At 61.8% G+C, this 25217-nt stretch overlaps 1 protein-coding gene across 1 annotated transcript in view; it reads right to left on the bottom strand.

Annotated features, from left to right (window-relative positions):
* LOC116952753 (uncharacterized) overlaps nucleotides 1-25217 on the bottom strand; it is a 40357-nt gene that overhangs the window by 11547 nt on the left and 3593 nt on the right. The window contains exons 7-36 of the mRNA XM_032972771.2: nucleotides 23203-25092; nucleotides 22256-22609; nucleotides 21779-22138; nucleotides 21052-21417; nucleotides 20422-20775; nucleotides 19954-20307; nucleotides 19001-19354; nucleotides 17730-18083; nucleotides 16461-16814; nucleotides 15991-16344; nucleotides 15192-15545; nucleotides 14068-14421; nucleotides 13597-13950; nucleotides 12731-13213; nucleotides 12197-12328; nucleotides 11949-12036; nucleotides 11367-11524; nucleotides 10728-10840; nucleotides 9768-9840; nucleotides 9064-9201; nucleotides 8209-8371; nucleotides 7270-7391; nucleotides 6632-6775; nucleotides 6146-6271; nucleotides 5408-5536; nucleotides 4472-4633; nucleotides 2702-2872; nucleotides 1717-1887; nucleotides 1098-1263; nucleotides 11-321 (exon numbers count right to left, since the gene is read on the bottom strand). Of these exons, the coding sequence (XP_032828662.2) occupies nucleotides 11-321; nucleotides 1098-1263; nucleotides 1717-1887; nucleotides 2702-2872; nucleotides 4472-4633; nucleotides 5408-5536; nucleotides 6146-6271; nucleotides 6632-6775; nucleotides 7270-7391; nucleotides 8209-8371; nucleotides 9064-9201; nucleotides 9768-9840; nucleotides 10728-10840; nucleotides 11367-11524; nucleotides 11949-12036; nucleotides 12197-12328; nucleotides 12731-13213; nucleotides 13597-13950; nucleotides 14068-14421; nucleotides 15192-15545; nucleotides 15991-16344; nucleotides 16461-16814; nucleotides 17730-18083; nucleotides 19001-19354; nucleotides 19954-20307; nucleotides 20422-20775; nucleotides 21052-21417; nucleotides 21779-22138; nucleotides 22256-22609; nucleotides 23203-25092 (9006 nt within the window). The remainder of the gene's footprint in view (nucleotides 1-10; nucleotides 322-1097; nucleotides 1264-1716; nucleotides 1888-2701; nucleotides 2873-4471; nucleotides 4634-5407; nucleotides 5537-6145; nucleotides 6272-6631; nucleotides 6776-7269; nucleotides 7392-8208; nucleotides 8372-9063; nucleotides 9202-9767; nucleotides 9841-10727; nucleotides 10841-11366; nucleotides 11525-11948; nucleotides 12037-12196; nucleotides 12329-12730; nucleotides 13214-13596; nucleotides 13951-14067; nucleotides 14422-15191; nucleotides 15546-15990; nucleotides 16345-16460; nucleotides 16815-17729; nucleotides 18084-19000; nucleotides 19355-19953; nucleotides 20308-20421; nucleotides 20776-21051; nucleotides 21418-21778; nucleotides 22139-22255; nucleotides 22610-23202; nucleotides 25093-25217) is intronic.

Genomic DNA, 25217 nt, shown 5'->3' with positions numbered 1-25217 from the left:
GAACGCCTACCTGTGCGTCGCGCAAGTTGTCGGCGTCGGCGCGGCCCACGACGCGCACCGTCGTCTTGTTCAGCAGCTCCACGGTGGCCTCGAGCAGCACGCGTTCCCCGTCGCTCCTCCGCCGCTCCCGGCCGGCGACCCCCGACCCATCCGGGCCCGCCGGCGACGCGGCGGAGCGCTTGACCAGGCGGCCCGCCGGCGATGCGGCCATCGCCCCCCTCCGCGCAGGCGGCCCCCGGCCGGGCCTCGTGAAGGCCTTGACGCGCACCCGCGTGCTCGTCTCCAGGCAGGCGGAGGCGTGCGCCTCCTCGGAGCTGGTGCCTGCGTCGCCGGTGTCGTCACGACAGCACTCTCGGTTAGACGGCGGCGACGGCGGCGGCGGTGGTGGTGGTGGCGTCACCCCGGGCACTACCCGCGGCTCCGCGCACACCGGTAGTCACCTCCAGCGGCCACCGGTCACGCAATCAAACCAGGCGTAAATTAACCCGGCGAGGCCCGATCACTCAGACCACTTACATGTCATAGACTCAACACTGCCCATAGACTCAACACTGCCCATAGACTAAACACTGCCCATAGACTCACCACTACCCATAGACTCAACACTGCCCATAGACTCAACACTGCCCATAGACTCAATACTGCCCATAGACTCAACACTGCACCATAGACTCAACACTACCCATAGACTCAACACTGCCCATAGACTCAACACTGCACCATAGACTCAACACTACCCATAGACTCAACACTGGCCATAGACTCAACATTGCACCATAGACTCAACACTGCCCACAGACTCAACACTGCCCATAGACACAATACTACCCAGACTCAGCACTGCCCATCGACTTAACACTGCCAATAGACTCAGCACTGCCCATAGACTCAACACTGCCCGTATACTGAACACTGCTCATAAACTCAACACTGCCCACAGACTCAACACTGCCGACAGGCTCAAAACCGCACCTCCGATTAGCACGGTTGGCTACGTACGGTGTGAAAGAATTTCAACGTACGCACATGCGGCCGTGTTGCGATGGGGGTGGGGGGGCAGTGGGGGGGGGGAGGGACGAGGTGGGGGGGGTGGGCACCTGAGGCGAGCGCGGAGAACAGACGCAGGCACTTGTTGGTTCTCTGCAGCTGCAGGTTGAGCCGCTCCGAGGGCCCCGCCGTGGCCTCCAGCGACACGCGGTCGTCGCCGCGCGCGCCCGCGTACGTTGCCCGCAGCGCCAGCGGCCCCGTCGGCGGGGAGTGCGCCTGCTCCACGTGGGGGGGGGGGGGGGGGGTACGTGGGCGGTGGAGAGAGGGCACAGGGCGAGTTGGAAGGTCACGGTCAGAAGACGGAGGGGGACGGAGAAGAGAATAGGACAGGTCCCACATTCGGGTTTGACACGGGGGCAGATGGAGACGCGGGGGCACACGGGGAAATGTGGAGACGCGCGGAGACGCACGGAGACGTGGGAATGCGCAGAGATGCGGGGGCACGCGAAGACGCAGGGACGCGCGGAGACACGGGGAAATGCGGGGACGCGGAGACGCGGGGACACGTGGGGTGACACATGGAGACACTGGATTACAGGAAAACTCGTCGTAGTGTGGTTACAATTGCTTTTTGCGCGCGTGTGCATGCTCGCTTGCAGCAGTAGCTCCAACAGTCTGTTGAGGCTACACGGGGGATCTTCGTCTGTGTCTGTGTGTGTGAGCGTGCACCTCGGCGTTGAGGACGCCGTTGCAGCGATCCAGGGCGCCAATCAGCGTCCAGTCCACCTGCTGGTCATGGCGGGCGAGGTAGCTGAGCGCCGAGCTGGCGCTGTGGGCGCACGGGCTCAGCGCCAGCATGGAGCGCCAGCCCAGCACCGTGTTGCTCGACACCTGCGAGCCCTGCTCGGGGGACACGGGACGCGAGAGATGTGGAGAGAGAGAGATAGAGAGAGATGGAGAGAGAGAGATGGAGGGAGGGAGGGAGAGAAAGAGATGGAGAGAGAGATGAAGAGAGATGGAGAGAAAGAGATGGAGAGAGAGAGATGGAGAGAGGGAGAGAGATGGAGAGAGGGAGAGAGATGGAGGGAGAGAGAGAGATGGAGAAAGAGAGAGATGGAGAGAGATGGAGAGAGATGGAGAGAGATGGAGGGAGAGAGAGATGGAGAAAGAGAGAGATGGAGAGAGATGGAGAGAGGGAGAGAGATGGAGGGAGAGAGAGAGAGAGATGGAGAAAGAGAGAGATGGAGAGAGAGAGATAGATGGATCAGAGATAGACGGACGTGGAGATGCGGCGCATAGACCACGGGACATGAGACACGGGGACACAGGGGGGCACGAGGACATCGGACACACAAGATTGGGACAGCAGAGACAGAGGGACACATGAACGCAGATCACCAGACACGGTACACGGGGACACGAGCGATGGGACACAGGTCACCAGACACAGTACGTTGGACGTGGAGGAATGTGGGACAAGTGAAGCGGAATCTGTCGTACGGGACCCGAATCGGCAACTTGAAGAGCGCGAAGGCAGGAGACAAAAGACGTGGAAATGAGGCAGGAGAGGGGAGGACACGGGGTGCACGATACAACAGGAGGTGGGGACAAGAGGAGGCCTGAGGACAGGAGACGGGAGGCTCGGGATGGGGACGCGGCGGCGGTTGAGGGAGGAGGCAGAGGAGGCGGCCGTCCCCGTCGCGCTGCGTCTCACCGTGATGTCGAGCGTGTAGTTGCGGCCGCCCCCGTCGCGCGTCTCCGCGTTCCTAAGCGCGAGCGACAGGTGGACGTCGTCGGCCTCGCGCCGCGTCAGCTGCAGCCTCACGCGGCTGCCCAGCAAGTGGCGCCCGCGTAGCAGCTGGTGCTGCCCGCTCACCCGCACGGGCTGCGCGGGGGGACACAGGCACACGGGATGACACGGGCACGCGGGATGACACGGGCACGCGGGGCCCACCGACGCACGCCGCTCGCGAGCGCCCAACGTTCATAACCACTCGCTAACTCATTACCACTCACTCACTACCACTCGCTAACTCGCGACCACTCACTCGCTACCGCTCGCTCACTCGCTACCACTCACCAACACTTGTAGTACATCCTACCACCATCACTCCTCTGACTGCTTACTATCTATATCAGGCTGGTGTCTGGGTGTGGGCACTGTGGCGTCGGTTGTCTGTGTGTGTCTGTGTGTCTGGGTGTCCGGGTGTCAGGGTGTCCGGGTGTCCGGGTGTCTGGGTGTGGGCACTGTGGTCTCGGGTGTCTGTGTGTGTCTGTGTGTCTGGGTGTCCGGGTGTCAGGGTGTCCGGGTGTCCGGGTGTCTGGGTGTGGGCACTGTGGCCTCGGTTGTCTGTGTGTGTCTGTGTGTCTGGGTGTCCGGGTGTCAGGGTGTCCGGGTGTCCGGGTGTCTGGGTGTGGGCACTGTGGTCTCGGGTGTCTGTGTGTCTGTGTGTCCGGGTGTCCGGGTGTCCGGGTGTCTGGGTGTGGGCACTGTGGTCTAAGTTGTCTGTGTGTCTGTGTGTCCGGGTGTCTGTGTGTCTGTGTGTCCGGTTGTCTGTGTGTCCGGGTGTCTGTGTGTCTGTGTGTCCGGTTGTCTGTGTGTCCGGGTGTCTGTGTGTCTGTGTGTCCGGGTGTCTGTGTGTCTGTGTGTCCGGTTGTCTGTGTGTCTGTGTGTCCGGGTGTCTGTGTGTCTGTGTGTCCGGTTGTCTGTGTGTCCGGGTGTCTTGGTATGGGCACTGTGGCCTCGGCTGTCTGTGTGTCTGTGTGTCCGGGTGTCTGTATGTCCGGGTGTCTGTGTGTCCGGGTGTCTGTGTGTCTGTGTGTGGGCACTGTGGCCTCGGTTGTCTGTGTGTCTGTGTGTCCGCGTGTCTGTGTGTCCGGGTGTCCGGCTGTAGGCGCTGTGTGGGTGCGAGCGCTTAGTGGCCGCGTGTCTCCGTGTCCGGGTGTCTGTGTGTCTGTATGTCCGGGTGTCCGGCTGTAGGCGCTGTGTGGGTGCGAGCGCTTAGTGGCCGCGTGTCTCCGTGTCCGGGTGTCTGTGTGTCTGTGTGTCCAGGTGTCCGGCTGTAGGCGCTGTGTGGGTGCGAACGCTTAGTGGCCGCGTGTCTCCGTGTCCGGGTGTCTGTGTGTCCGGGTGTCCGGCTGTAGGCGCTGTGTGGGTGCGAGCGCTTAGTGGCCGCGTGTCTCCGTGTCTGGGTGTCTGTGTGTCTGTGTGTCCGGGTGTCCGGCTGTAGGCGCTGTGTGGGTGCGAGCGCTTAGTGGCCGCGTGTCTCCGTGTCCGGGTGTCTGTGTGTCTGTGTGTCCGGGTGTCCGGTTGTAGGCGCTGTGTGGGTGCGAGCGCTTAGTGGCCGCGTGTGTCCGTGTCCGGGTGTCTGTGTGTCTGTGTGTCCGGGTGTCCGGCTGTAGGCGCTGTGTGGGTGCGAGCGCTTAGTGGCCGCGTGTGTCCGTGTCCGTCAGCGGCGGGGGCGGCGGTCGCGGTGCCACTCACGTCCTGGAGGTCGCACCCGCGCAGCGTCACCGTGTGATTCAGGGAGTCCTTGTAGTTGAGGTTGACTTTGGCCGTGAGCTCACCCTTCCTGCATCGAGCTCCGAACGGGTGCTCCAGCGAGGCCGACACGTCCAGCTGGTCCCCGCCCGCCGCACGGCTCAACTGGGCACACGGGGGGGGGGGGGGGGGGGGTCACGCTCAGTTGGGCGGTCGGCGCGGGGCGGCCGCTGGGTTCGAATCCAGCGGGCGCCCCCTGGTTAACGCTGCGGTGGTGCGTCGTGACCGTAGTAATAGTAACACGACTAACAACGCGCCGTCCGACGTTAAGATATCCCGTGACGGCGTTATTAGGGAGCCACCGGAGGCTACGCAACTTTTAAAGCATCGAGATCGACGAACACATTTCTTTAGAACTGCTTTTTGTGTTTTAGTTTGTTGTCCTGCGTACGGTGCGAAAGAAGTCCATCACGCATACATACGTAGACTCGCGCAGAGATCCATAAACTCAAAACAGAGACCCATAGGCTCACAACAGAGACCCATTTCTCTACAACTACTTTTCGTGTTTAGCTTGTTGTCCTACGTACGGTGCAAAAGATGTTCAACACACACAACACACATACGTAACAACGCATATATTCGCAAGAGTAATTGGCCATTGTGTTCCGGCGTTCAAATTTTGAGAAAGTTACACTGTAAATCACTCATTTGGGAACACGCAGCGGTAGTAGTGGTCATCGCTTCCTGCTCTAAAGACCTGGCAAGACCCTCCTGAAATTGAGTCTTGAGCCACTCGCTCTACCGCTGAGCCACCTGCTTTGTCTGTTATCTCCGTAGTAGCGTCCAGGCCAGCTGGGGGGGGCGGGGGGTGTGGGGGTGTGGGGGGCCGGGGGGCCAAGGGGGCCGGGGAGTCCGGAGGAGGAGGGGGGGCGTCACCTCGTACGCCAGCCTCTGCTTGACGGCGCGGCCGTCCCACGACACGTCCAGGCTCTCGCTGAGCAGGCGCTCGCCACGGCGGAGCGACGCGCACACGCGGCCTCGCTCCAGCCCCAGCGCGCGCTTCATCTGCGTGTGCGCACGCACGCACGCACATGCAGGGACGCAGTCACGCACACACACAAAGATAAAGATCCCCCGTATAGCCTTAACAGACTGAAGGCCGGAACGGTACACGAAGGGGGTGGGTGGCCAGCACCACGCTCGACCGCCTTTGTCTCCCTAGTGGCAATGTTTACACACCGCACCGGGTACTCATTTCAGGCTGAGTCTTGGCCGTGAGCGGGAATCGAACCCAGGTCGCCAGGTTCGTAGCGCAGCGTGCTAACCGCTACACTACCGCTCCCTGCACACACACGCACACACCGACACACGCGCACGATCGGAGAGACGTAGTCGAGCACACGTATGTACACAGAGGGATACGCACGCAGAGATGCAAGCACGCGCACGCACACTCACAGATGCATATTAGCAGAGACACGGACACGCACGCACGCAGAGACACGGGGGGACTCCCAAACGCACACACACACAGACACACACACGCGCGCGCGCATTCACGCAACGAGGCGGGGGTGGGCCACGTGTCGCCCCGCCTCGTCTGCCCTCCATGTCGCCCTGCGCCACCCTGCGGCCCCCCCCCCCCGTGACGTTGGCCCGCGGGCCCCTGCTCACCTCGCCCGTGCCCAGCTGCACGCAGCCCTCGTAGGAGCCGGCGCCAAGCTCCCTCCGCGTCTGTGCCTTCTTCTCCATCGTCAGGTTCAGGTGCACGGGCTGCTTCCCGTTCCAGGAGACCTGGACCTGTTGACGCGCATGCACGCACGCACGCACACACGCGGCGCGCACACACACACACACGCGGCGCGCATAGGCGGCACGCACACACACGCGGCACACACACACACAGGTGGTACGCACACACAAATGCGGTAATACACGCGCACGTGGCACGCACACACACAGGCGGCAAGCACGCAAACACACACTGCACGCACACACACACGCGCGGCACGCACACACACACGCGCGCGGTAAGCACGCGCGCGCACGAAGCCTTGCGCACGCGCACGCGGTGGGTGCGGTGCACTGTGGCCGAGCACGTGTGCGCCCCGACGTGCCGGGCGAAACGAGGGCGCACGAGACGCGCCACGCCGCCATCACCTTGCCGGTGAGCTTGCGCGCCGCGCGCTGCAGCAGCGTGGACAAGTCCAGGGTCTTGACGGGGAGGCGCTCGTACGGCTGCTGCAGGAACAGCATCCCCTCGTGCCGGCCGTCCTTGTTGGTCGTGTAAACGCTCAGCATGATCTGCACAGGGACGAGTAGACTTTTGACTGGTGGGGCACGTACTTGTTGAGCGGGCGCACGGTGAGGCCGGGGCAGGGCACGACGGGGCGTTGCGGTTGGCTATGGGCGCCCGGCCGCCTTCCGGTGGCGATGTTTACACATCGCAGCAAGTTACTCATTTGAGGCTGAGTCGACCTAGGGGAAGCCCGGGACCGGTTCAGATATTCGTCACTTGGTGCTGGTGGCCGTGGGCGGGAATCGAACTCGGGATGCGGAGTTCGCGGCGCAGCAGCGCTGACCGCTGGCGCCGCCGCCGCTCCCATCGCACTCGCAAGCACGCACGCCGACACGCACGGGGAGTGGTGAAGTGTCGCTGAAGGGGCCTGTGGGCCCCGGTGCTGTGGGCGACGGTGCTATGATGCGCCTGGCTGTGGGCCCGAGTGGTATCGGCCCCGGTGATGCGGGCCCCTGCGTGCCGTGGGCCCCGGTGCCGTGGTGCGGCATGCGACGTGCACCTGGTCCTTGCCGGCCCATGACACGCGCAGCTCGTCCTGGTAGTCGTGCGGCGCGTGGTTCAGGTAGGCGAACACTTTGCTCTTCTCGGGAAAGGCCGCCACAAACGGCTGCTCCAGGCTCCCTGCGCACACGGGGGCCACGCGGGGGCCACACGGGGGGCACACGGGGGGCACGTGGGGATCACTCACGCGGCACGTGCACCTGCGTCGCTCAGTTTCAGTTTTTTTCAGTTTATTCTTGGTATATCCCTGTGAGCCATTCGGCTCTTGAATCGGGTGCAACCACAACAAAAAAAAACACGAAAAAGAAAAACATCTTAAAGTGATTATGTGACTGTGCAAACAGAAAATCCATGAAAGAACAGCAAAATATTCCTGAAAAAAGCACCGTACACCAACGCTCCAACACCCCCGACCCCATCACTCGCCCAACAAACTACACCTGCATCACTCACCCTGTCGTGACACCAGCATCACTCACCCTACTGCCACACCTGCACAAGCGTCTTACGCACGCAAGGCGAGCTCAGGGGAGGTCCAGGAGAGAGGCGAGAGGCCGTTGGGGAATCCAAGGGTCAAGGCGAGGGTCGGGGGTTATGGAGTAGCGTGACGAGGTCAAAGAGGGGTCACGGGCTTGCGGGTTAGGATGGGGTATTGGGGTTCGCACGGGGAGGGGGGGGCGAGGGGGTCACGATGGGGTCGGGGGCGAGGTGGCGTTTGGGGGTCAGGATGGGGGAGCGCACCGGGGAGGGGGGGGGGGAGGGGGTCAAGGCGGGGTCAGGGGCAAGGTCGCAGTTGTCGGCGGAGGGGTCGGGGGTCAGGGTGGGGGAGCGCACTGGGGAGGGGAGGGGAGGGGAGGCGAGGGGGTCAAGGCGGGGTCATGGGGTCGGGGGCAAGGTTGTCGGGGGGGGGGTCGGGGGTCAGGGTGGGGGAGGGCACCGGTGAGGCTGTGGGTGCCCCACAGGCTGGGCAGTGGCCCCGTGTAGGAGCCGTTGAGGAGGAGCCGCTGGGCTCCCCACGTGAGCTTGTGGCTCAGTGATAGGAGCGGCCCCGCTCTCGCCACGCGCGTCACGCACAGCACACGCTTGGGCACCGCCTTGAACTGCGGGGCACACGGAGGGGGGGGGGGGCAGCAACAAAACGGACGCACACCACCAAAGACAATGGTCACCCGTGTGTAGCCTCAACGGGCTGTTGGGACAAGTGCTGTTACCGAGCACTTCCGAAGGCCGGGGACGGCACGCAGGGTTGAGGTTGCGGCTGGGGTCAGGGTCAGAACCAAGGCAAGGACGAGGGTGAGCGTGAGGATTGGGTTCTGGCTCAGATTGCATGTTGAGCGCGGGGGTTCTATTATCGCGATTGACCACGTACGGTGCAGAAGAAGTTTAACATGTATAAATGCGAGAGCTAGGGTTGGGGTCAGGGCTAGGGTTGGGGTCAGGGCTACGGTAAGAGCTAGGGTTGGGGTCAGGGTCAAGATAAGTTTTGGGGTCAGGGCTAGGGGTCGGGTCAAGGTGAATTTTGGGGTCATGGCTATGGTCGGGGTCAAGGTCAAATCTATGGTTGGGGTCAAGGTCAAGGCAAGGGTTGGGATCAGAGACAAGGCAAGGAAGAGGGTGAGCATGAGGATTGGGTTCTGGCTCAGGTTGTGGGTTCAGCACGAGAGTCAGGGTCATGACGAGCCGGCTGGGTTCGGAGTCCTGGTTAGCGTCGGGCTGGCTCTCGGCGGTTCGGTTCAGGCGGGCGGCGTGGGTCAGGGGGCAGCGCCGGCGAGGCCGTGCGACATGACCGCACCTTGGCGATCGAGTGGGTGAGCTCCAGCGTCTTGGAGTAGCGCCCCTTCTCTCCCTCGAGCTTCACGGCGGCCTCCACGCGCTCCTTGTCCACAGTGGCCGTCGCGTTGCCCAGCAACTGCCCGGGGCTCTTGACGGCCTGAACCCGCACAAGACAACTCGAACATTGGTGGCGGCAGTTGAGGTCGCAACCCGCGGTCGTGTTTGCGGTTGTGTCGGCGGTTGTGTCGGTGGTTGTATAGGTGGTTGTATTAGTGGTTGTGTTGGCGGTTGTGTTAGTGGTTGTGTTGGCGGTTGTGTTAGTGGTTGTGTTGGCGGTTGTATTAGTGGTTGTGTTGGCGGTTGTGTTAGTGGTTGTGTTGGTGGTTGTGTTAGTGGTTGTATTTGTGGTTGTGTTAGTAGTTGTGTTGGTGGTTGTGTTAGTGGTTGTGTTGGTGGTTGTGTTAGTGGTTGTGTTAGTGGTTGTGTTGGTGGTTGTGTTAGTGGTTGTGTTGGTGGTTGTGTTAGTGGTTGTATTTGTGGTTGTGTTAGTGGTTGTATTTGTGGTTGTGTTAGTGGTTGTGTTAGTGGTTGTGTTGGTGGTTGTGTTAGTGGTTGTGTTGGTGGTTGTGTTAGTGGTGGTATTTGTGGTTGTGTTGGTGGTTGTGTTAGTGGTTGTATTTGTGGTTGTGTTAGTAGTTGTATCAGTGGGTGTGGCACTCGTACCCGGACGATAAGCTCCACGGCTCCCGGCAGCGACCGCACCGCATTCTGCCGCGAACTCAGCACCAGACGGTAGCTGCACGGTGAGAGAGCGGCATGGCTCAGCGCGGTAGAGCGTGTTCGTGTGTACGTGTGTGTGTGTGTGTCTGTGTGTATCTGCACGTGTCTATTGTGTGCGTGCATTGGCTGGGTCATGTTGCCCGCTTACCCAGCCACCGCTTGCCCAAGCAGCTTCTGTTTGGCCGCATAGCGAGGGCTTAACGGGCACGGTACGGGCTGGAGAGGAGATGGAGCTGATGCGGCACAAGAGGACATGGAGCTGAGTGGACTGCCGATAACTGGCTTCATCGGTGTCAAGATCGACCTCTATGGAGGAGGCTCGTGAACGATGCTACTGGGCAGTTAGAGGTGAGTCGCCCTCCAGCAACCACGACGGGTGAAGGAGCGACGCTCACAACAACGAGGGAAGTGCCGGGCGGATAATACTCAGCGAGTTGGCACAATAGGGGGCACAGGTGCTGCCTCTACCAGTTACTTCAGTCAGTCAACCCATGTGCACGTTGTGTGTATGTGTTGTGGTTATGTGTTCTGTGTATGTGTAGTGCATGTGCAGTGGGGGGCGGTAGAGTAATGGTCAGCGCACTGTGCTATGAACCCAGCGACCCCGGTTCGATTATAACCGAGGTCGGTAATTACCGCTCACGAACGATAATAGTGGCGAATATCTAAACCGGTCCTGGGCCTCCCCTACGTCTTCTCAGCCTTACACGAGTAGCTGGTGCGGTATGTAAAACATCACCACTGGGGAGACAAAGGCGTCCGGGCGTAGTGTTGTCCACCCACTCCCTCGCGGTGCCGTGCCGTGCCGGCCTGCGTAGGCGCCACTCGCCAACAGAGCTTGCCCCCAAAGGGGTCTGTCGGAGGCTACTGCGGGGGATCTTTTGCCCTTGCGCGTATATTCACCTCTCCGGAGCGGGGGTGCTGCTGAGCGACAGCTGAAGCTTCTTCGCGGGCTCGTACTCCACCTTGACAGAGCCGTTCAGGAGCCACCCCTTCTGGTAGAGCGCCGTGTCCACCTGCAGGTGCGGGCGGGCCAAGGCAGGTTCAGAATCGGAAACATTTATTATTGTAATGGAGGAATCCGACAAGCTATAAATGTCCAGTAGGTTAACTGCTATCTCACTATTTTTTATTTTACCAGGAAAGGCTCATTGAGCTATTTAGCTCTTTTTTTTTAGAAGCGACCTGGCCGCAATTGATAGATCAACGAAGTGGCTTATCATCGCGTGGGAATTCATAGTGGCAGCCATATACTCGTGACGTTGATTCTAAATCCACGCGACCACAAGGAGAGAGAGACACGCAAACTCCAAATATACAGCAGGCTTCAGGGTCGGGATCGAACCCACGACCTTCTGCATACCAGGCGAGGTAGTTAACATCTCCTAGCCACCGTGGCGCCCGGTTAGCAAGGGGGATCAGCATGTGGGCCCATGTGACGCCGCACAGGGAGAAGGGTGGCGGCAGGCCCGAGTGGCCAGAGTGGCCAGCATGGCCAGGATAGCCGGAGTGGCCGGCGTGGCCGGGAGCAGTGCGGGGCACCTTGACGGCGCTGGGGACCCCGGCTTGCGCCAGCGCGGGGAAGTTATGCTCCGCGGCGAGCGCCGCCTTTGCCGACACCGACTCGAAGCGGCCGGAGCCCGAGAGTTGAGCCCGGGCCGAGCGCTCGTCCAACGTCACCTCCAGGGACACCTTCGCCTCTGCGCGTCGCACACACGCACGGTGGACATGCGCACACAGAGTTCCTCACAGTGTAGCCTCAACAAGCCGCTGGGGCAAGTGCTGTTAGCGAGTAGTAGTGGCCAGCGCCACCGCAGCCGGCCACCTTTTATGCGTCCTCAGTGCCGATGTTGACGCACCACACAAGGCAACTCATTTAAGGCTGAGTCGATCTAGGGAAGGTGCTGCTAGCGAGCAGCACCTATGAAGGCCAGCACGGCACACAAGGGGGTGGGTCGACCCGCACCACGCCCGTTCGCCTTTGTCTCCTGGGTGCAGTGTGTGTTTTCTATACACCGCACCCAGGTACTCACACATAAACATACTCGCACGCACGCACAACACACGGGTCACAGGAGAACCACCGGGGTCACCGGGGTCACCGAGGCCACGAGAGATCCGCACCGTCCGGCTTGCGGTCGAGCGTGGCCCTGAGCAGCGTGCGGTCGGGGAGGGTGGCTGCCACGTTCTGGGTGAGGTGCAGCTCAACCTTCTGCTCCACACCGTGGGGGGGGCCGCGGGGAGGGGGGCGGGTTGGGGTAGTGGGAGGGAAAGCGAGTCATTAGGTGTCCACGCCCGTCGTGGCACGTGGTGTAGTGGGCGGGGAGCGTCCGGCGCGGTGCCGGAGGGTGCGTGGAGCAGCGACCTCGCACCTGAGGGTTTTTGTAGCTGAGTGTCGTTTCGGTGCGTGCGTCATCCACGGCTGTCCGGAGGAGGCCACTCAGCTCCGACGGCTTCTTCTCTCCGTGGCCGATGACCTCCATCCGCTTGGGGATGCCCCAACCCTGAGCAGCGCACCGCGGGACAGCACGAGTCGCTTCCATCACAAGTCCACCCCACACCCCACCCCCCCCGCGCGCCCCCCCAAACCGCACGGGGGTCCCTCACACACATGGGCTTGCCAGGCTAGAGACTTGTCGCAATGCCGCACTCCTCACACTCGCGCCGAGCTGCCGCTGCCCTGCTGTTGATTGTTGAGATTCCCGGTTGAATCATTAGATCACGACGCAGAGAGCACTACCGAGCCAGATCAGGCCACAGAAGGACACCAGCTAACCGAATAGAGGCTCAGGAGAGACGGCCCAGCTCGTGCGCAGAGCCAGCGAGCTCTGAGCCGCTGGGTTCAGTCCCCCACGTAGGGCCGAGAGGGGGCTGTAACGGTCAGCGCCGCGACGCGTCCCCGGCACCTGGAGGCGGCCGCAGCCATTGAGGACGGAGGCGTTCCAGGAGGTGCTTGCCGCCGCGGGCCTGAATGCGGCCCCAGCCTTCACGTCGCAGGCGTCCAGCTGCAGGTGCAGCGTCCCGTCGTAGCCGTCACTCCAACCGGCCGACACCGCCAGCCGGCTCTGCGCCGGCAGCGAGGGCAGCGGGGAGCGCGCTGCGCGACGCAGCGCCGGGGCGGGCGGCCACAACCTCCTCGTCGAGCGCCCCGGGCGGCCGCCCCGGGGGCTATCGGCCTCCGAGCGGGGCCCGGGGGAGCGGGCGGAGCGGGCGGAGCGGACCGAGCCCTGCCGCAGCGTGGCCTCCAGCCGCAGCCGGGGCCTGCATGCCGTCTTCACCTTGAGGTTCAGCCCCAGGTCGTCAGCGGTGCCGTCGAGTTGCGAGTCCGTGGCGCAGCCGCTCGCCTGGCCTTGGCCTCTCAGGGAAGCCGTCTTGGGCACCTTCAAGTTCTGAGGACGTCGGCACACGGGGAGTAAAGACACCAAAGCTGCGGCACGCGACCTACGTCGGCGCAGATGTTCTCGTAACGCCTCTCGTGGGGCGGACTCGAGTAAGTAAGAACCTGCGGTGTGCCGGACGGCTGCTTGGTATTTTAATCCTCGTCGCACGCCGATTAAGGTGCGCTCCGGGAGGGAATGGTGTGCGTATTTGCACTAAAAAATTCTAAATCCGGGTACACCGTACTGTACCTATCTGTTTTATAGAATTCAGAAAACCCGTTCACTTGCACGCCACATGCTCTGTTGGTATTTTACATTCACGTTACGAATAAATGGATCGAATGCCTCGAGGTTGAGCAGAGGGCAGAATCGCTCGCGGTTCGCACGCCCACCTGCAGCGCCTTACACCGGTTGTCCAGGGAGGCGGTGGCGTCCCACTTGGAGGCAACTTTGCCCGCAGCCTTCAGCGTGATGCGGCACTCCCCGCTGTCCAGCGAAGCCGACAGGGAGGGCATCTCCCCGCCCTGCGCCAGCACCTTCAGGCGGCTCGCGTCGGGCAGGCCGGCGCTCTTCAGCCGCGGCACCGTGTGGCGCAGCGTCGACTCCAGGCTGAAGGAGTTGCACTGCGTCTTGAGGGCCCAGTCGGCGCCTTTACCATCCCACGTCACGCTCGACTTGATGTCCACGGGGCAGCCGTGCACTTCAGCTGAGCCCTTGGTCTGCATGGAGGCCGGGACACCCCAGTCCTGCGCCACACGGATGACAGAAGTGTCGCGAATGATGTTAGGACTGACACGGTTTTGCATTCACGTACAAATCAGAGATCATCACTCTCAAGCTCAGGTGCCCCACGCCCACGTCACCGAGAGCCGTGAGCACTTGTTGTCTGCCGTCAGCGTCCACGTGCTCTTCTTCTCCGGCTTGAGCTCCCCGTCCACCTTCACGTTGCACTTCCCGCTCTTGAGCTCGGCCGAGCCGCGGTAGTCGTCCTTCCAGTCGGCCCGCAGGCTCAGCTTGTTGTCATCGGGCAGCCCGGCGCTCTTCAGCTGTGGCACCGTGTGGCGCAGCGTCGACTCCAGGCTGAAGGAGTTGCACTGCGTCTTAAGGGCCCAGTCGGCACCTTTGCCATCCCACGTCACGCTCGACTTGATGTCCACGGGGCAGCCCTGCACTTCGGCCGAGCCCTTGGTCTGCATGGCGGCCGGCACGCCCCAGTCCTGCGCCAAACACGGACGGATTATGCGGAGAGACACGTTGGAGGAGATGGCGTTATTTATTTGTAAGTAAATAATAAACGTCGCTGGTGTGGGCATCCTATGGCCTGATCTGGCTCGAGAGGACCATCCCATCCCATGACCTATGGGTTCTACCAGGAGTTTGGTACCGCATCTTGCCCCTGCGTGCCACCCGTTGGCACGTGGAAGTGAGAGGAGCCTCTCGTGGGCCCGGACAGTTGCTACGGGTACAGCGAGCGTGCCTGTGATACAACGTCGACTCAGGGATTGGAGGCCAAGCCACACATGCACGTAGAACAGCTATGGCCATTTGGGCGGGGGTTTAGAGGAATACAACACTCGTCTTTCTCGATTCCATCGACGGGGGGGGGGGGGGTGGGTGGGGGGCACTGAGTGGGGTGGGAGGGGACTGAGTGGGGTGGGGGGGGAGAATTAGTGGGGTGGGGGGGACTGAGTGAAGTGGGGGGGACTGAGTGGGGTGGGGGACTGAGTGGGGTAGGGGTGGGGGGGCTGAGTGGGGTGGGGAGGTTGAGTGGGGGTGGGGTATATTGAACCAACGCTGCTGATAAGCTGCACTCAGAGAAGGACAAGTGGCCGACAAATCGCATACAAAAAGATTTGATTTTGTTTACGTGGAGAGACAAATATTGGAAGGATGCTTTATTAATTTCGTTTGGTTCAACGGGATTTTGCCTCTGTGGACAATGCACAGGCCGTCACTCTCACGCCCGGGTGCCCTGCGCCCACGTCACCGAGAGCCGGGGGCACTTGTTGTCTGCCGTCAGCGTCCACGTGCTCTTCTTCTCCGGCTTGAGCTCCCCGTCCACCTTCACGTTGCACTTCCCGCTCTTGAGCTCGGCCGAGCCGCGGTAGCCGTCCTTCCAATCAGCCCGCAGGCTCAGCTTGTTGTCATCGGGCAGCCCGGCGCTCTTCAGCCGTGGTACCGTGTGGCGCAGCGTCGACTCCAGGCTGAAGGAGTTGCACTGCGTCTTGAGGGCCCAGTCGGCCCCTTTGCCGTCCCACGTCACGCTCGACTTGATGTCCACGGGGCAGCCCTGCACCTCGGCCGAGCCCTTGGCCTGCATGGAGGCCGGCACGCCCCAGTCCTGCGCCGCACCGGGTTGTACACGTAGGTCAGTACTGGTGCCACCAGTGGCCGGGCATATTTTCTCACAGGCAGACACGGAGACAGGGACAGCCCCTACTTTCCCCCATCTCTGGGAAGTATAACCTTGGACCCATTTCGCGTCACCCCTACGTTTGGGCATATTCCCCTCGGCCGCACCCTCCTCAACAAGGGCTACCTCCTCTTTCTCCCCATCCAGTAGCTCGCCCGACCTTTCACACCAACGCTTAAGCTGAATTCCTAAGAGCTTCCACGACGAGGCTCGCGTAAAGGCAGGAGATTCGTCAAAGAGTCTCGAGCTGAGGTCCACGTTGGTGTTTTTTTCGCGAACTTTGTTTGACGTCCATTCCGTAAACCTAAAGGGACAGTTGGAGACTGCCGTTCACAGAGCCGCGGCGAAGTCGAACGATGAAAGATGGACGTACCTGCAGCTTGGGACACCTGTTGGTGGCGGCCAGATCCCACTGGGCCTTCTTCCCGGTCCGCGCCGTGCCGTTGAGCTGCACGTCGCACTTGCCCGTGAGCAGCTTGGCGGATGCCTCGTACTGCTTGGCCCAGTCCAGCTTGAGGGAGAGGCGGTTGTCGTCGGGCAGCCCGGCACTCTTCAGCTGCGGCACCGTGTGGCGCAGTGTCGACTCCAGGCTGAAGGAGTTGCACTGCGTCTTGAGGGCCCAGTCGGCGCCTTTACCGTCCCACGTCACACTCGACTTGATGTCCACGGGGCAGCCCTGCACCTCGGCCGAGCCCTTGGTCTCCATGGCGGCCGGCACTCCCCAGTCCTGCGCCACACAGAGAAAGAAGCATTCGGATTGATGTTAGGACTGACACAGTTTTGCAATCACGAACAATGCACAGGCCATCGCCCTCACGCCCGTGTGCCCTGTGCCCACGTCACCGAGAGCCAGGGGCACTTGTTGTCTGCCGTCAGCGTCCACATGCTCTTCTTCTCCGGCTTGAGCTCCCCCTCCACCTTCACGTTGCACTTCCCACTCTTCAGCTCGGCCAAGCCCCGGTAGACATTCTTCCAGTCGGCCCGCAGGCTCAGCTTGTTGTCGTAGGGCAGGTTGGCACTCTTCAGCTGCGGCACCGTGTGACGCAGCGTCGACTCCAGGCTGAAGGAATTGCACTGGGTCTTGAGGGCCCAGTCGGCGCCTTTGCCATCCCATGTCACGCTCGACTTGATGTCCACGGGGCAGCCCTGCACCTCGGCCGAGCCCTTGGCCTGCATGGCGGCCGGCACACCCCAGTCCTGCGCCACACAGAGAAAGAGAGAGATGTTGCGGTGCCTTCACACGTGAGCCATCTCGCGCACAACAACATCGTTCTTGAAACCGCGCAACTTAAAGCCTTTCTAGTTCCGAGGCGTACTGCAAGTTGCAGGGTCGCGGGTGTCCCCAACCACCGCTGAATCTCGGAACGCGTGAGCGGTTCAGCGTTAATTTAATATACGGAGGCGGAGTAGCGCTGTTGATTTTAAAGACATTGTTACTCAACACCGAGAACTGTAGGGAAACTACCGCCACACTCTACGACAGCTGGCACCAAACCATGCCACATGTCCTTGTGGGAGCCTCGGAACCGACACAAATATTTTATTTAAAAAAAAAAATTCCGATTTCAGTTTGATGACGTACACGTACGTCATCAGAACGAAATCGGAAGAAAAACTGATGATGTAAAGGTAACATCGGAACGGGGAAGGATTCATCATCTGCAAAAACTGCTCACTCAGATGTTTGCAACGAGAGGGCTTTGGACCACGTTCCTCAACGCGAAGCTCTGGCCACTTTCCACTTCGCTACAGCCTCCCCCCCCCCCCAACTAATTTCAGGACTGTAACAACCAATCACGTGTCGGCAATTGTTCCACATGACGAACCACGTCGCTGCAAATCACCGAGTGGATCGCTTGAAAGTGGAATCTCTACTTCTGCGGCAAGAATCTAAAATCTGCGGCGAAATTCTAGAATCTCTACTTTAAGCAGCCTGAAGCACAACTGCCCGCAACCGGCAACAGAGACATCCAAATGGTTGCATGCAACTAAACCGCACAAACAGGTCACCCAGGTGTAGACGCGTCCTATGGGACCGATGCGTTTTTTTTTCGTTAACAGATGTCACACGGGCCATTGCCCTCACGCCCGGGTGCCCCGCGCCCACGTTACCGAGAGCCGGGGGCACTTGTTGTCTGCCGTCAGCGTCCACGTGCTCTTCTTCTCCGGCTTGAGCTCCCCGTCCACTTTCACATTGCACTTCCCGCTCTTCAGTTCGGCTGAGCCGCGGTAGACGTCCTTCCAGTCAGCCCGTAGGCTCAGCTTGTTGTCGTCAGGCAGCCCGGCGCTCTTCAGCTGCGGCACCGTGTGGCGCAGCGTCGACTCCAGACTGAAGGAATTGCACTGCGTCTTGAGGGCCCAGTCGGCGCCTTTGCCATCCCACGTCACGCTCGACTTGATGTCCATGGGGCAGCCCTGCACCTCGGCCGAGCCCTTGGCCTGCATGGAGGCCGGCACACCCCAGTCCTGCTCCACACAGAGAAAGAGAGAGATGTTGCAGTGCCTTCACACGTGAGCCATCTCGCGCACAACAACATCGTTCTTGAAACCGCGCAACTTAAAGCCTTTCTAGTTCCGAGGCGTACTGCATGTTGCAGGGTCGTGGGTGTCCCCAACCACCACTGAATCTCGGAACGCATGAGCGGTTCAGCATTAATTTAATATAGGGAGGCGGAGTAGCGCTGTTGATTTTAAAGACATTGTTACTCAACACCGAGAACCGTAGGGAAACTACTGCCACACTCTACGACAGCTGGCACCAAACCATGCCACATGGGCTTGTGGGAGCCTCGGTACCGATACAATTGTTTTGTTAAAAAATGTTATTTTTCCGATTTCAGTTTGATGACGTACACGTACGTCATCGGAACGAACTCAGAAGAAAAACTGATGATGTAAAGGTAACATCATCGGAACGGGGAAAGGTTAATCATTTGCAAAAACTGCTCACTGAGATGTTTGCAACGAGAGGGCTGTGGACCACGCTCCTCACCGCGAAGCCCTGGCCACTTTCCACTTCACTGCAGCCCCCCCCCCCCACTCATGTCAGGACTGTAACAACCAATCACATGTCGGCAAATGTTCCACATGACGAACCACTTCGCTGCAAATCACCGAGCGGATCGCTTGAAAGTGGAATCTCTACTTGCGCGGCAAGATTCTAGAATCTGCGGCGAGATTCTAGAATCTCTACTTTAAGCAGCCTGAAGCACAACTGCTCGCAAGCGGCAACAGAGACATCCAAACGGTTGCATGCAACTAAGCCACGCAAACAGGTCACCCAGGTGTAGACGCGTCCTGCGGGATAGTTCGCGGTTTTTTTTCGTTCACAGACATCACACGGGCCATTGCCCTCACGCCCGGGTGCCCCGCGCCCACGTTACCGAGAGCCGGGGGCACTTGTTGTCTGCCGTCAGCGTCCACGTGCTCTTCTTCTCCGGCTTGAGCTCCCCGTCCACTTTCACATTGCACTTCCCGCTCTTCAGTTCGGCTGAGCCGCGGTAGACGTTCTTCCAGTCAGCCCGCAGGCTCAGCTTGTTGTCGTCGGGCAGCCCGGCACTCTTCAGCCGTGGCACCGTGTGGCGCAGTGTCGACTCCAGGCTGAAGGAGTTGCACTGCGTCTTGAGGGCCCAGTCGGCGCCTTTGCCGTCCCACGTCACACTCGACTTGATGTCCACGGGGCAACCCTGCACCTCGGCCGAGCCCTTGGCCTGCATGGAGGCCGGCACACCCCAGTCCTGCGCCACACGGTCACGGAAAACGGGCGGGTATGAACGTTCCCTCTACGTTGAGACGGCACCAACACAGCCACTGCCATGATTACCATCGCATACACAACTACCCCCCCCCCCCCCACCACCGCTACCACTCACAGAGTCGCAGTGATTTCCTGTTCACAGGATTGGTGAGGCATCGGTGCTCATCTCCTATTTAAAACCCTGAGCCAGCGGTGGATGTTCCACATTCCTATGGCACCCTGGCTAGTCTCTCCTGAAGACAGCCGCTGTTAACTTCCCCACAGAATGACTCTCGTTCTATCGACCCCAGACAGACGATTTGGCCGAGTTGACCCCCCCAAGCCAGGATCCGAACATGCGACCTTCAGACCGCGAGCAGCTGGCTCTATACCACTGCCTCTACCGCTGGATCTGCCGCCGAGCCACCTTGCCTGCCTAAAAATGCCGCAAGCCTCATGTACGTATGCAAATATGATTAACTTCTTTTGCACCGTACGTAGCCAACCGTGCTAATCTGAGCTAACATCGTTCATGTCCTGGGGAGAATCATGCCGCTGGACGCGTGGAAACAAGACCGGCGCTGCCTGTGCGGGACGCACCTGCAACTTGGGACACCTGTTGGTGGCGGCCACGTCCCACTGGGCCTTCTTCCCGGGCCGCGCCGTGCCATTGAGCTGCACCTCGCACTTGCCCGTGAGCAGCTTGGCAGATGCCTCGTACTGCTTGGCCCAGTCCAGCTTGAGAGAGAGGCGGTTGTCGTCGGGCAGCCCGGCGCTCTTCAACTGTGGCACAGTGTGGTGCAGTGTCGATTCCAGGCTGAAGGAGGTGCACTGCGTCTTGAGGGCCCAGTCAGCACCTTTGCCATCCCACGTCACGCTCGACTTGATGTCCACGGGGCAGCCCTGCACCTCAGCCGAGCCCTTGGTCTGCATTGCGGCTGGCACGCCCCAGTCCTGCGCCACACCAATAAGAGAAGCATCGCAATCGATGTTAGGACCGACACGGTACATTCGCGGACAAAACATAGATCACTGCCCTCACGCCCTGGTGCCCCGTGCCCACGTCACCGAGAGCCGGGGGCACTTGTTGTCTGCCGTCAGCATCCATGTGCTCTTTTTCTCCGGCTTGAGCGCCCCATCCACCTTCACGTTGCACTTCCCACTCTTCAGCTCGACCGAGCCACGGTAGCCGTCCTTCCAGTCGGCCCGCAGGCTCAGCTTGTTGTCATCGGGCACGCCGACGCTCTTCAGTTGCGGGACGTTGTGCTTGAGTTTGCCGAGGAGGCTGTAGGAGCCACAGGCCGTGTCGAGGCCCAGCTCGACGCGCCGCTCGTCGTAGCGCAGCAACGACTTGAGGTTGATGGGGCATCCGGCGCGGTCGGCTGAGCCCTTGAGCTCCATCTTCCCGGGGACTCCCAAGTCCTGGCCATGTCGCAAACACACAGTGCGTCGTCACTCGTACCCATGGTGCTTGCACCAACACACACCACACTCCAGCCACACGCTCCGAGCCGTAACTCCCATGCCGCAACTCACACCACATGAAAGCATGCAACACGGTGGCTAGGAGATGTTAACTACCTGTCCTGGTATGCAGGAGGACGTGGGTTTAATCCCGACCCTGATGCCTACTGTATATTTGGGGTTTGCATGTCTCTCTTGCAGGAAACGCTGTGTCGCTTCCGCCGGCGTGCTCACCTTGACAGTGGGGCACTGGTTGTTCCCGGAGAAGGCCCACTCAAGCCGATCCTTGGCCTTGATGTCGGCCGTCGCGTTCAAGTGGCAGCGGCCGCTGCTCAGCTCCACCTCGGCGCGGTACTTCCCGCCGTCTCCGCCGCCTGCGAGAAGCGCGACGCGGGAGTCGGGGGGCAGCCCGCGCTCACGCAGCGCCGCTGCTTGATGCTGCAGCCGCGCCTGCAGCGACAGCTTAGGCCTGCACGTGGCCCGAGCCTCCAGCGCCGCCCGCTGACCGTCAGCGAACGCCGAGGCAGTCAGGGCCCCCGCGCAGCCGTCCTCGCGCCGCACCGAGCCTGTGGTGATCGCCTGGGCTGGGAAGCCCGCGTTCTGCGGCGGGTCGGGTTTTAGACAGAGGGGAAGGGGGGAGGGAGCACGAATGGAGATCGGGAGGCGGTGGTGGAGAAGGGTTTAAAAGGGGAGAGCAGCAACATGGCGTGGCCACTCGCCAGGCAGCGCGTGAGCTTGGCTCCACGGCTGTGAGCGATTCGCTTCCGGCAGCGAGAGCGGCACCTCCTCGAGACGGTTTTCCGGATTCAGCACGCGATGTCACGACACCCCTCAAGCTCCTCCACCTCTTCACGTCTGTGCCCGCGCATGCCCCCATGAGCGTGCCCCCCCACGCATGGCCCCCCACGCGTGGCCCCCCGCGCGTGGGCCCCTCGTGCGCTGTGACCTTGCCTCGTCTCACCTTCAATAGGGGGCAGTTGTTCTCCGAAAAGAGCCTCCACTCCGCTTCCTTCTTCGCCTTCGTCTTGAGCTCCCCGTCCACCTTCACATTGCACTTCCCAGACGTCAGCTGTGCCGAGCCGCGGTAGCCGTCCTTCCAGTCGGCCTGCACAGTGAGTTTGCTGTCGTCGGGCAGTCCGGCGCTCTTCAGCCGTGGCACCGTGTGGCGCAGCGTCGACTCCAGGCTGAAGGAGTTGCACTGTGTCTTGAGGGCCCAGTCGGCCCCTTTGCCGTCCCACGTCACGTTCGACTTGATGTCCACGGGGCAGCCCTGCACCTCAGCCGAGCCCTTGGTCTGCATGGCGGCCGGAACGCCCCAGTCCTGCGCCACACGGATGACAGAAGCGGAGCGATCGATGTTAGGACCGACATGGTTTTGCGTTCGCGAACAAAACAGGGATCGTCGCCCTCACGCCCGGGTGCCCTGCACCCACGTCACCGAGAGCCGGGGGCACTTGTTGTCTGCCATCAGCGTCCACGTGCTTTTCTTCTCCAGCTTGAGCTCCCCGTCCACCTTCACGTTGCACTTCCCACTTTTCAGCTCGGCCGAGCCGCGGTAGCTGTCCTTCCAGTCAGCCCGTAGGCTGAGCTTGTTGTCGTCGGGCAGCCCGGCACTCTTCAGCTGTGGGACGTTGTGCTTGAGTTTGCCGAGCAGGCTGTAGGAGCCACAGGCCGTGTCGAGGTCCAGCTCGGCGCGCCGGTCGTCATAGCGCAGCAGGGACTTGAGGTTGATGGGGCAGCCGGCACGGTCGGCCGAGCCCTTGAGCTCCACCTTCCCAGGGACTCCAACATCCTGGCCACATCGCAAACACACGGCACGCCGTTGAGCTTGAGCGCTCATTCCGGAAGCCACTCATACCCACGCCGCACGCACCAACGCACGCCCGCGCCAAACAGAAAGGGGCCGCATCGCTGATATCACCTCACGGAGCCCCCACAATCCCCCCGACAAGGCAACCACTTTGGAGCTCTGTCGCAGGGATCACTCGGGGTGGAGTTGGTCCTTTTTTAACGTGTTCCTGATCCGACTAAGGATCCGTTACGTGACCTCGCCCTGTCACTGCCACCTGGGGTGCCGCGGTGGCTAGGAGATGTTAACTACCTCACCTGGTATACAGGAGGTCGTGATGCCTGCTGTATATTTGGAGTGTCTCTCTCTCCTCGTGGTCGCTGCATATGGAGGCCTATTTAAGGAGGCTGCGTATGGAGGCCTATTGAAGGATGCTGGGTATGGACGCTTATTGAAGGAGGCTGTGTATGAAGGCCTATTGAAGGAGGCTGTATATAGAGGCCTATTGAAGGAGGCTGTGTATGAAGGCCTATTGAAGGAGGCTGGGTATGGAGGCCTATTGAAGGAGGCTGCGTATGGAGGCCTATTGGACTCACCTTGGCTGCCTTACAGCTGTTGTTGAGGCTGAGGTCCCAGGTGGAAGATTTGCCGATCTTCACTGTACCCTTGGCCCCGAGGTGACAAGCGCCCACCGCCACCTCCACCGAGCCGGCGCCCTGAGGCCCCGAGGTCGCCAGCTCGGCCTTGACGCGGCTGCGCTCGGGCACGCCCTGCTTGGCGAGCGCCGCCATCGAGTGGGAGAGCAGCGCATCCAGCGAGTAGCGGGGGTTGCCCCCGCACGCCGCCTTCAGGGCGCCATCCGCTCTCTGCCCGTCGGCCGTCACGTGCGCTTCGGCGTCCACATTGCAGCCCTCGTGCTTGGATTGGAGCTTGATGTCGAGGCGGCGCGGGGCACCCGCGTCGCTCAGTGCCCTCCATGCGTGCGTGGCGGTGGCGTCGGCAGCGAGCGTCCCGGCGCGTGCTCGGAGCTTCCCATCGGCCGTGAGCGCGTCGGTCCCACTCCGCATGGACACCTTGCCCGCCAGCTCCCCGCCCTTGCGGCTGCCCGAGGCTTCCATGACGGCGTCGCGCGGCACGCCCGCTCGCACGAGGCCTTCGATGCCGTTGCTCAGCCGACCTCGGACCTCGTAGCTGCCGTCGGCACACTTGCCGGAGGCCTCCAGTGCCAGCGCCTTCCCGTCCAGCGTGAGGTGGGCGTCGCCCTTGCTGTTGCAGCTGGTGGGCTGCACCGAGCCCTTGATCTGCAGCTTCCCGGGCAGCCCCCGGGCCTTCAGGCACGGCTGCGTCGATGCCCAGTCCCATTGGATCTTCTCTCCCAGGCGCAGCTCCCCCTTCCCCGAGGCCACGCAGTCGTCAGCCGTCAGGTCGATGGAGGCCCGGTGCCGTCCCCCGCCCGGAGCCGCGTACTCAGCCATGAGCGATGCCGCGGAGGGAACGCCGGCACCGGAGAGCGCGGCGACGTTGTGCGCCAGCTTGGCTGTCACTGAGTGCTCCTCCGGGCGGTCGTAGCAGCCCTCGAGCCGTGCGCGGTCGTCGTCGTACAGCACGCTCAGCAGGCCGCACCGCCGGCCCCCGGCCTGCCGCCGGCCTCGTGAACCCCCCCCGCCGCCTCGCTCCGGCCTGCCGGCTCCCAGCTGCGCCAGCACCTCCGCCTTCTTGGGCCACGGCAGCTGCAGGCCGTGGTCGCTTTTGAACCTCGCTTCTTTCCTGTCGGGCTCGAGGGTGACGGCGAGCGATGCTGCGCCCTTGCGGCCGTCCAGAGAGGCAAAGCCGCGTCCCTCGTAACGGCCCTTCCCGACTGTGCCGGCGAGCGTCAGCACGCCGTTACGGGGCACGCCGCGTCTCTGTAGCGCCTCATAGTTGTGCTTGCTGCGGACGCGTAGGCTCCCCGTCGTAGCCGCCGCCCGTGCATCCCCGCCGCCCTTGGCCTGCAGGAAGAAGCGCTTGGAGTCCACCTTGGAGACGACCTTGGCGTCGAGCTTGCCGCCCGCTAGCCGCGCGGTGCCGGTGACGTCAGCGGAACGGGGGAAGCTCGCTGGTACCTTGAGGTCGTGCTTCAGCTTGAGTCTGAGCGAGTAGCCGGGCTCCTTGGCGGCGCGCGCATTCCTGCGGGAGCCCTTCCGCGCCACCGCCGCGGCCACCCCCGCGGCCGCATCGATGCTGGCATTGAGCGAGCGGCCGTCGAACGACACCAGGACGCTAGCGCTCGCGCCACCGTCGACCTTCCGCGCCAACAACTCCGCCGCAGCCTTGGCGGGCGCCCCCAGGTCGCGCAGGAGCGGCAGCTGCTGCTCGCCGCTGCACAGCATGCTCAGCCGCCCCCCGCCGTGCTTCTCACTGCACTTGAGCTGCACGGGCGCGTTGCCCACGCGCCCCACGCACTGCCCCGACGCTGCGCCGGCCTGCAGCTCCCCCTTGCAGCTCACCTGCGTGGAGCAACAATAACAACAGCATTAGGAGCATCGTTTGCGGCTGTTGCCACAAATCTGGCTTTCGCCTCATGAAGCGAGTTGTAATTACTGGCAAAGCATAGTACGGTCTGATCTGCGGG

This window comes from Petromyzon marinus, chromosome 1, assembly GCF_048934315.1.
Source record: "Petromyzon marinus isolate PM22_M1 ecotype Great Lakes invasive population chromosome 1, UKy_Petmar_22M1.pri1.0, whole genome shotgun sequence".
NCBI classification, from domain to species: Eukaryota; Metazoa; Chordata; class Hyperoartia; order Petromyzontiformes; family Petromyzontidae; genus Petromyzon; species Petromyzon marinus.
This window is presented reverse-complemented; position numbering and strand designations above follow the sequence as displayed.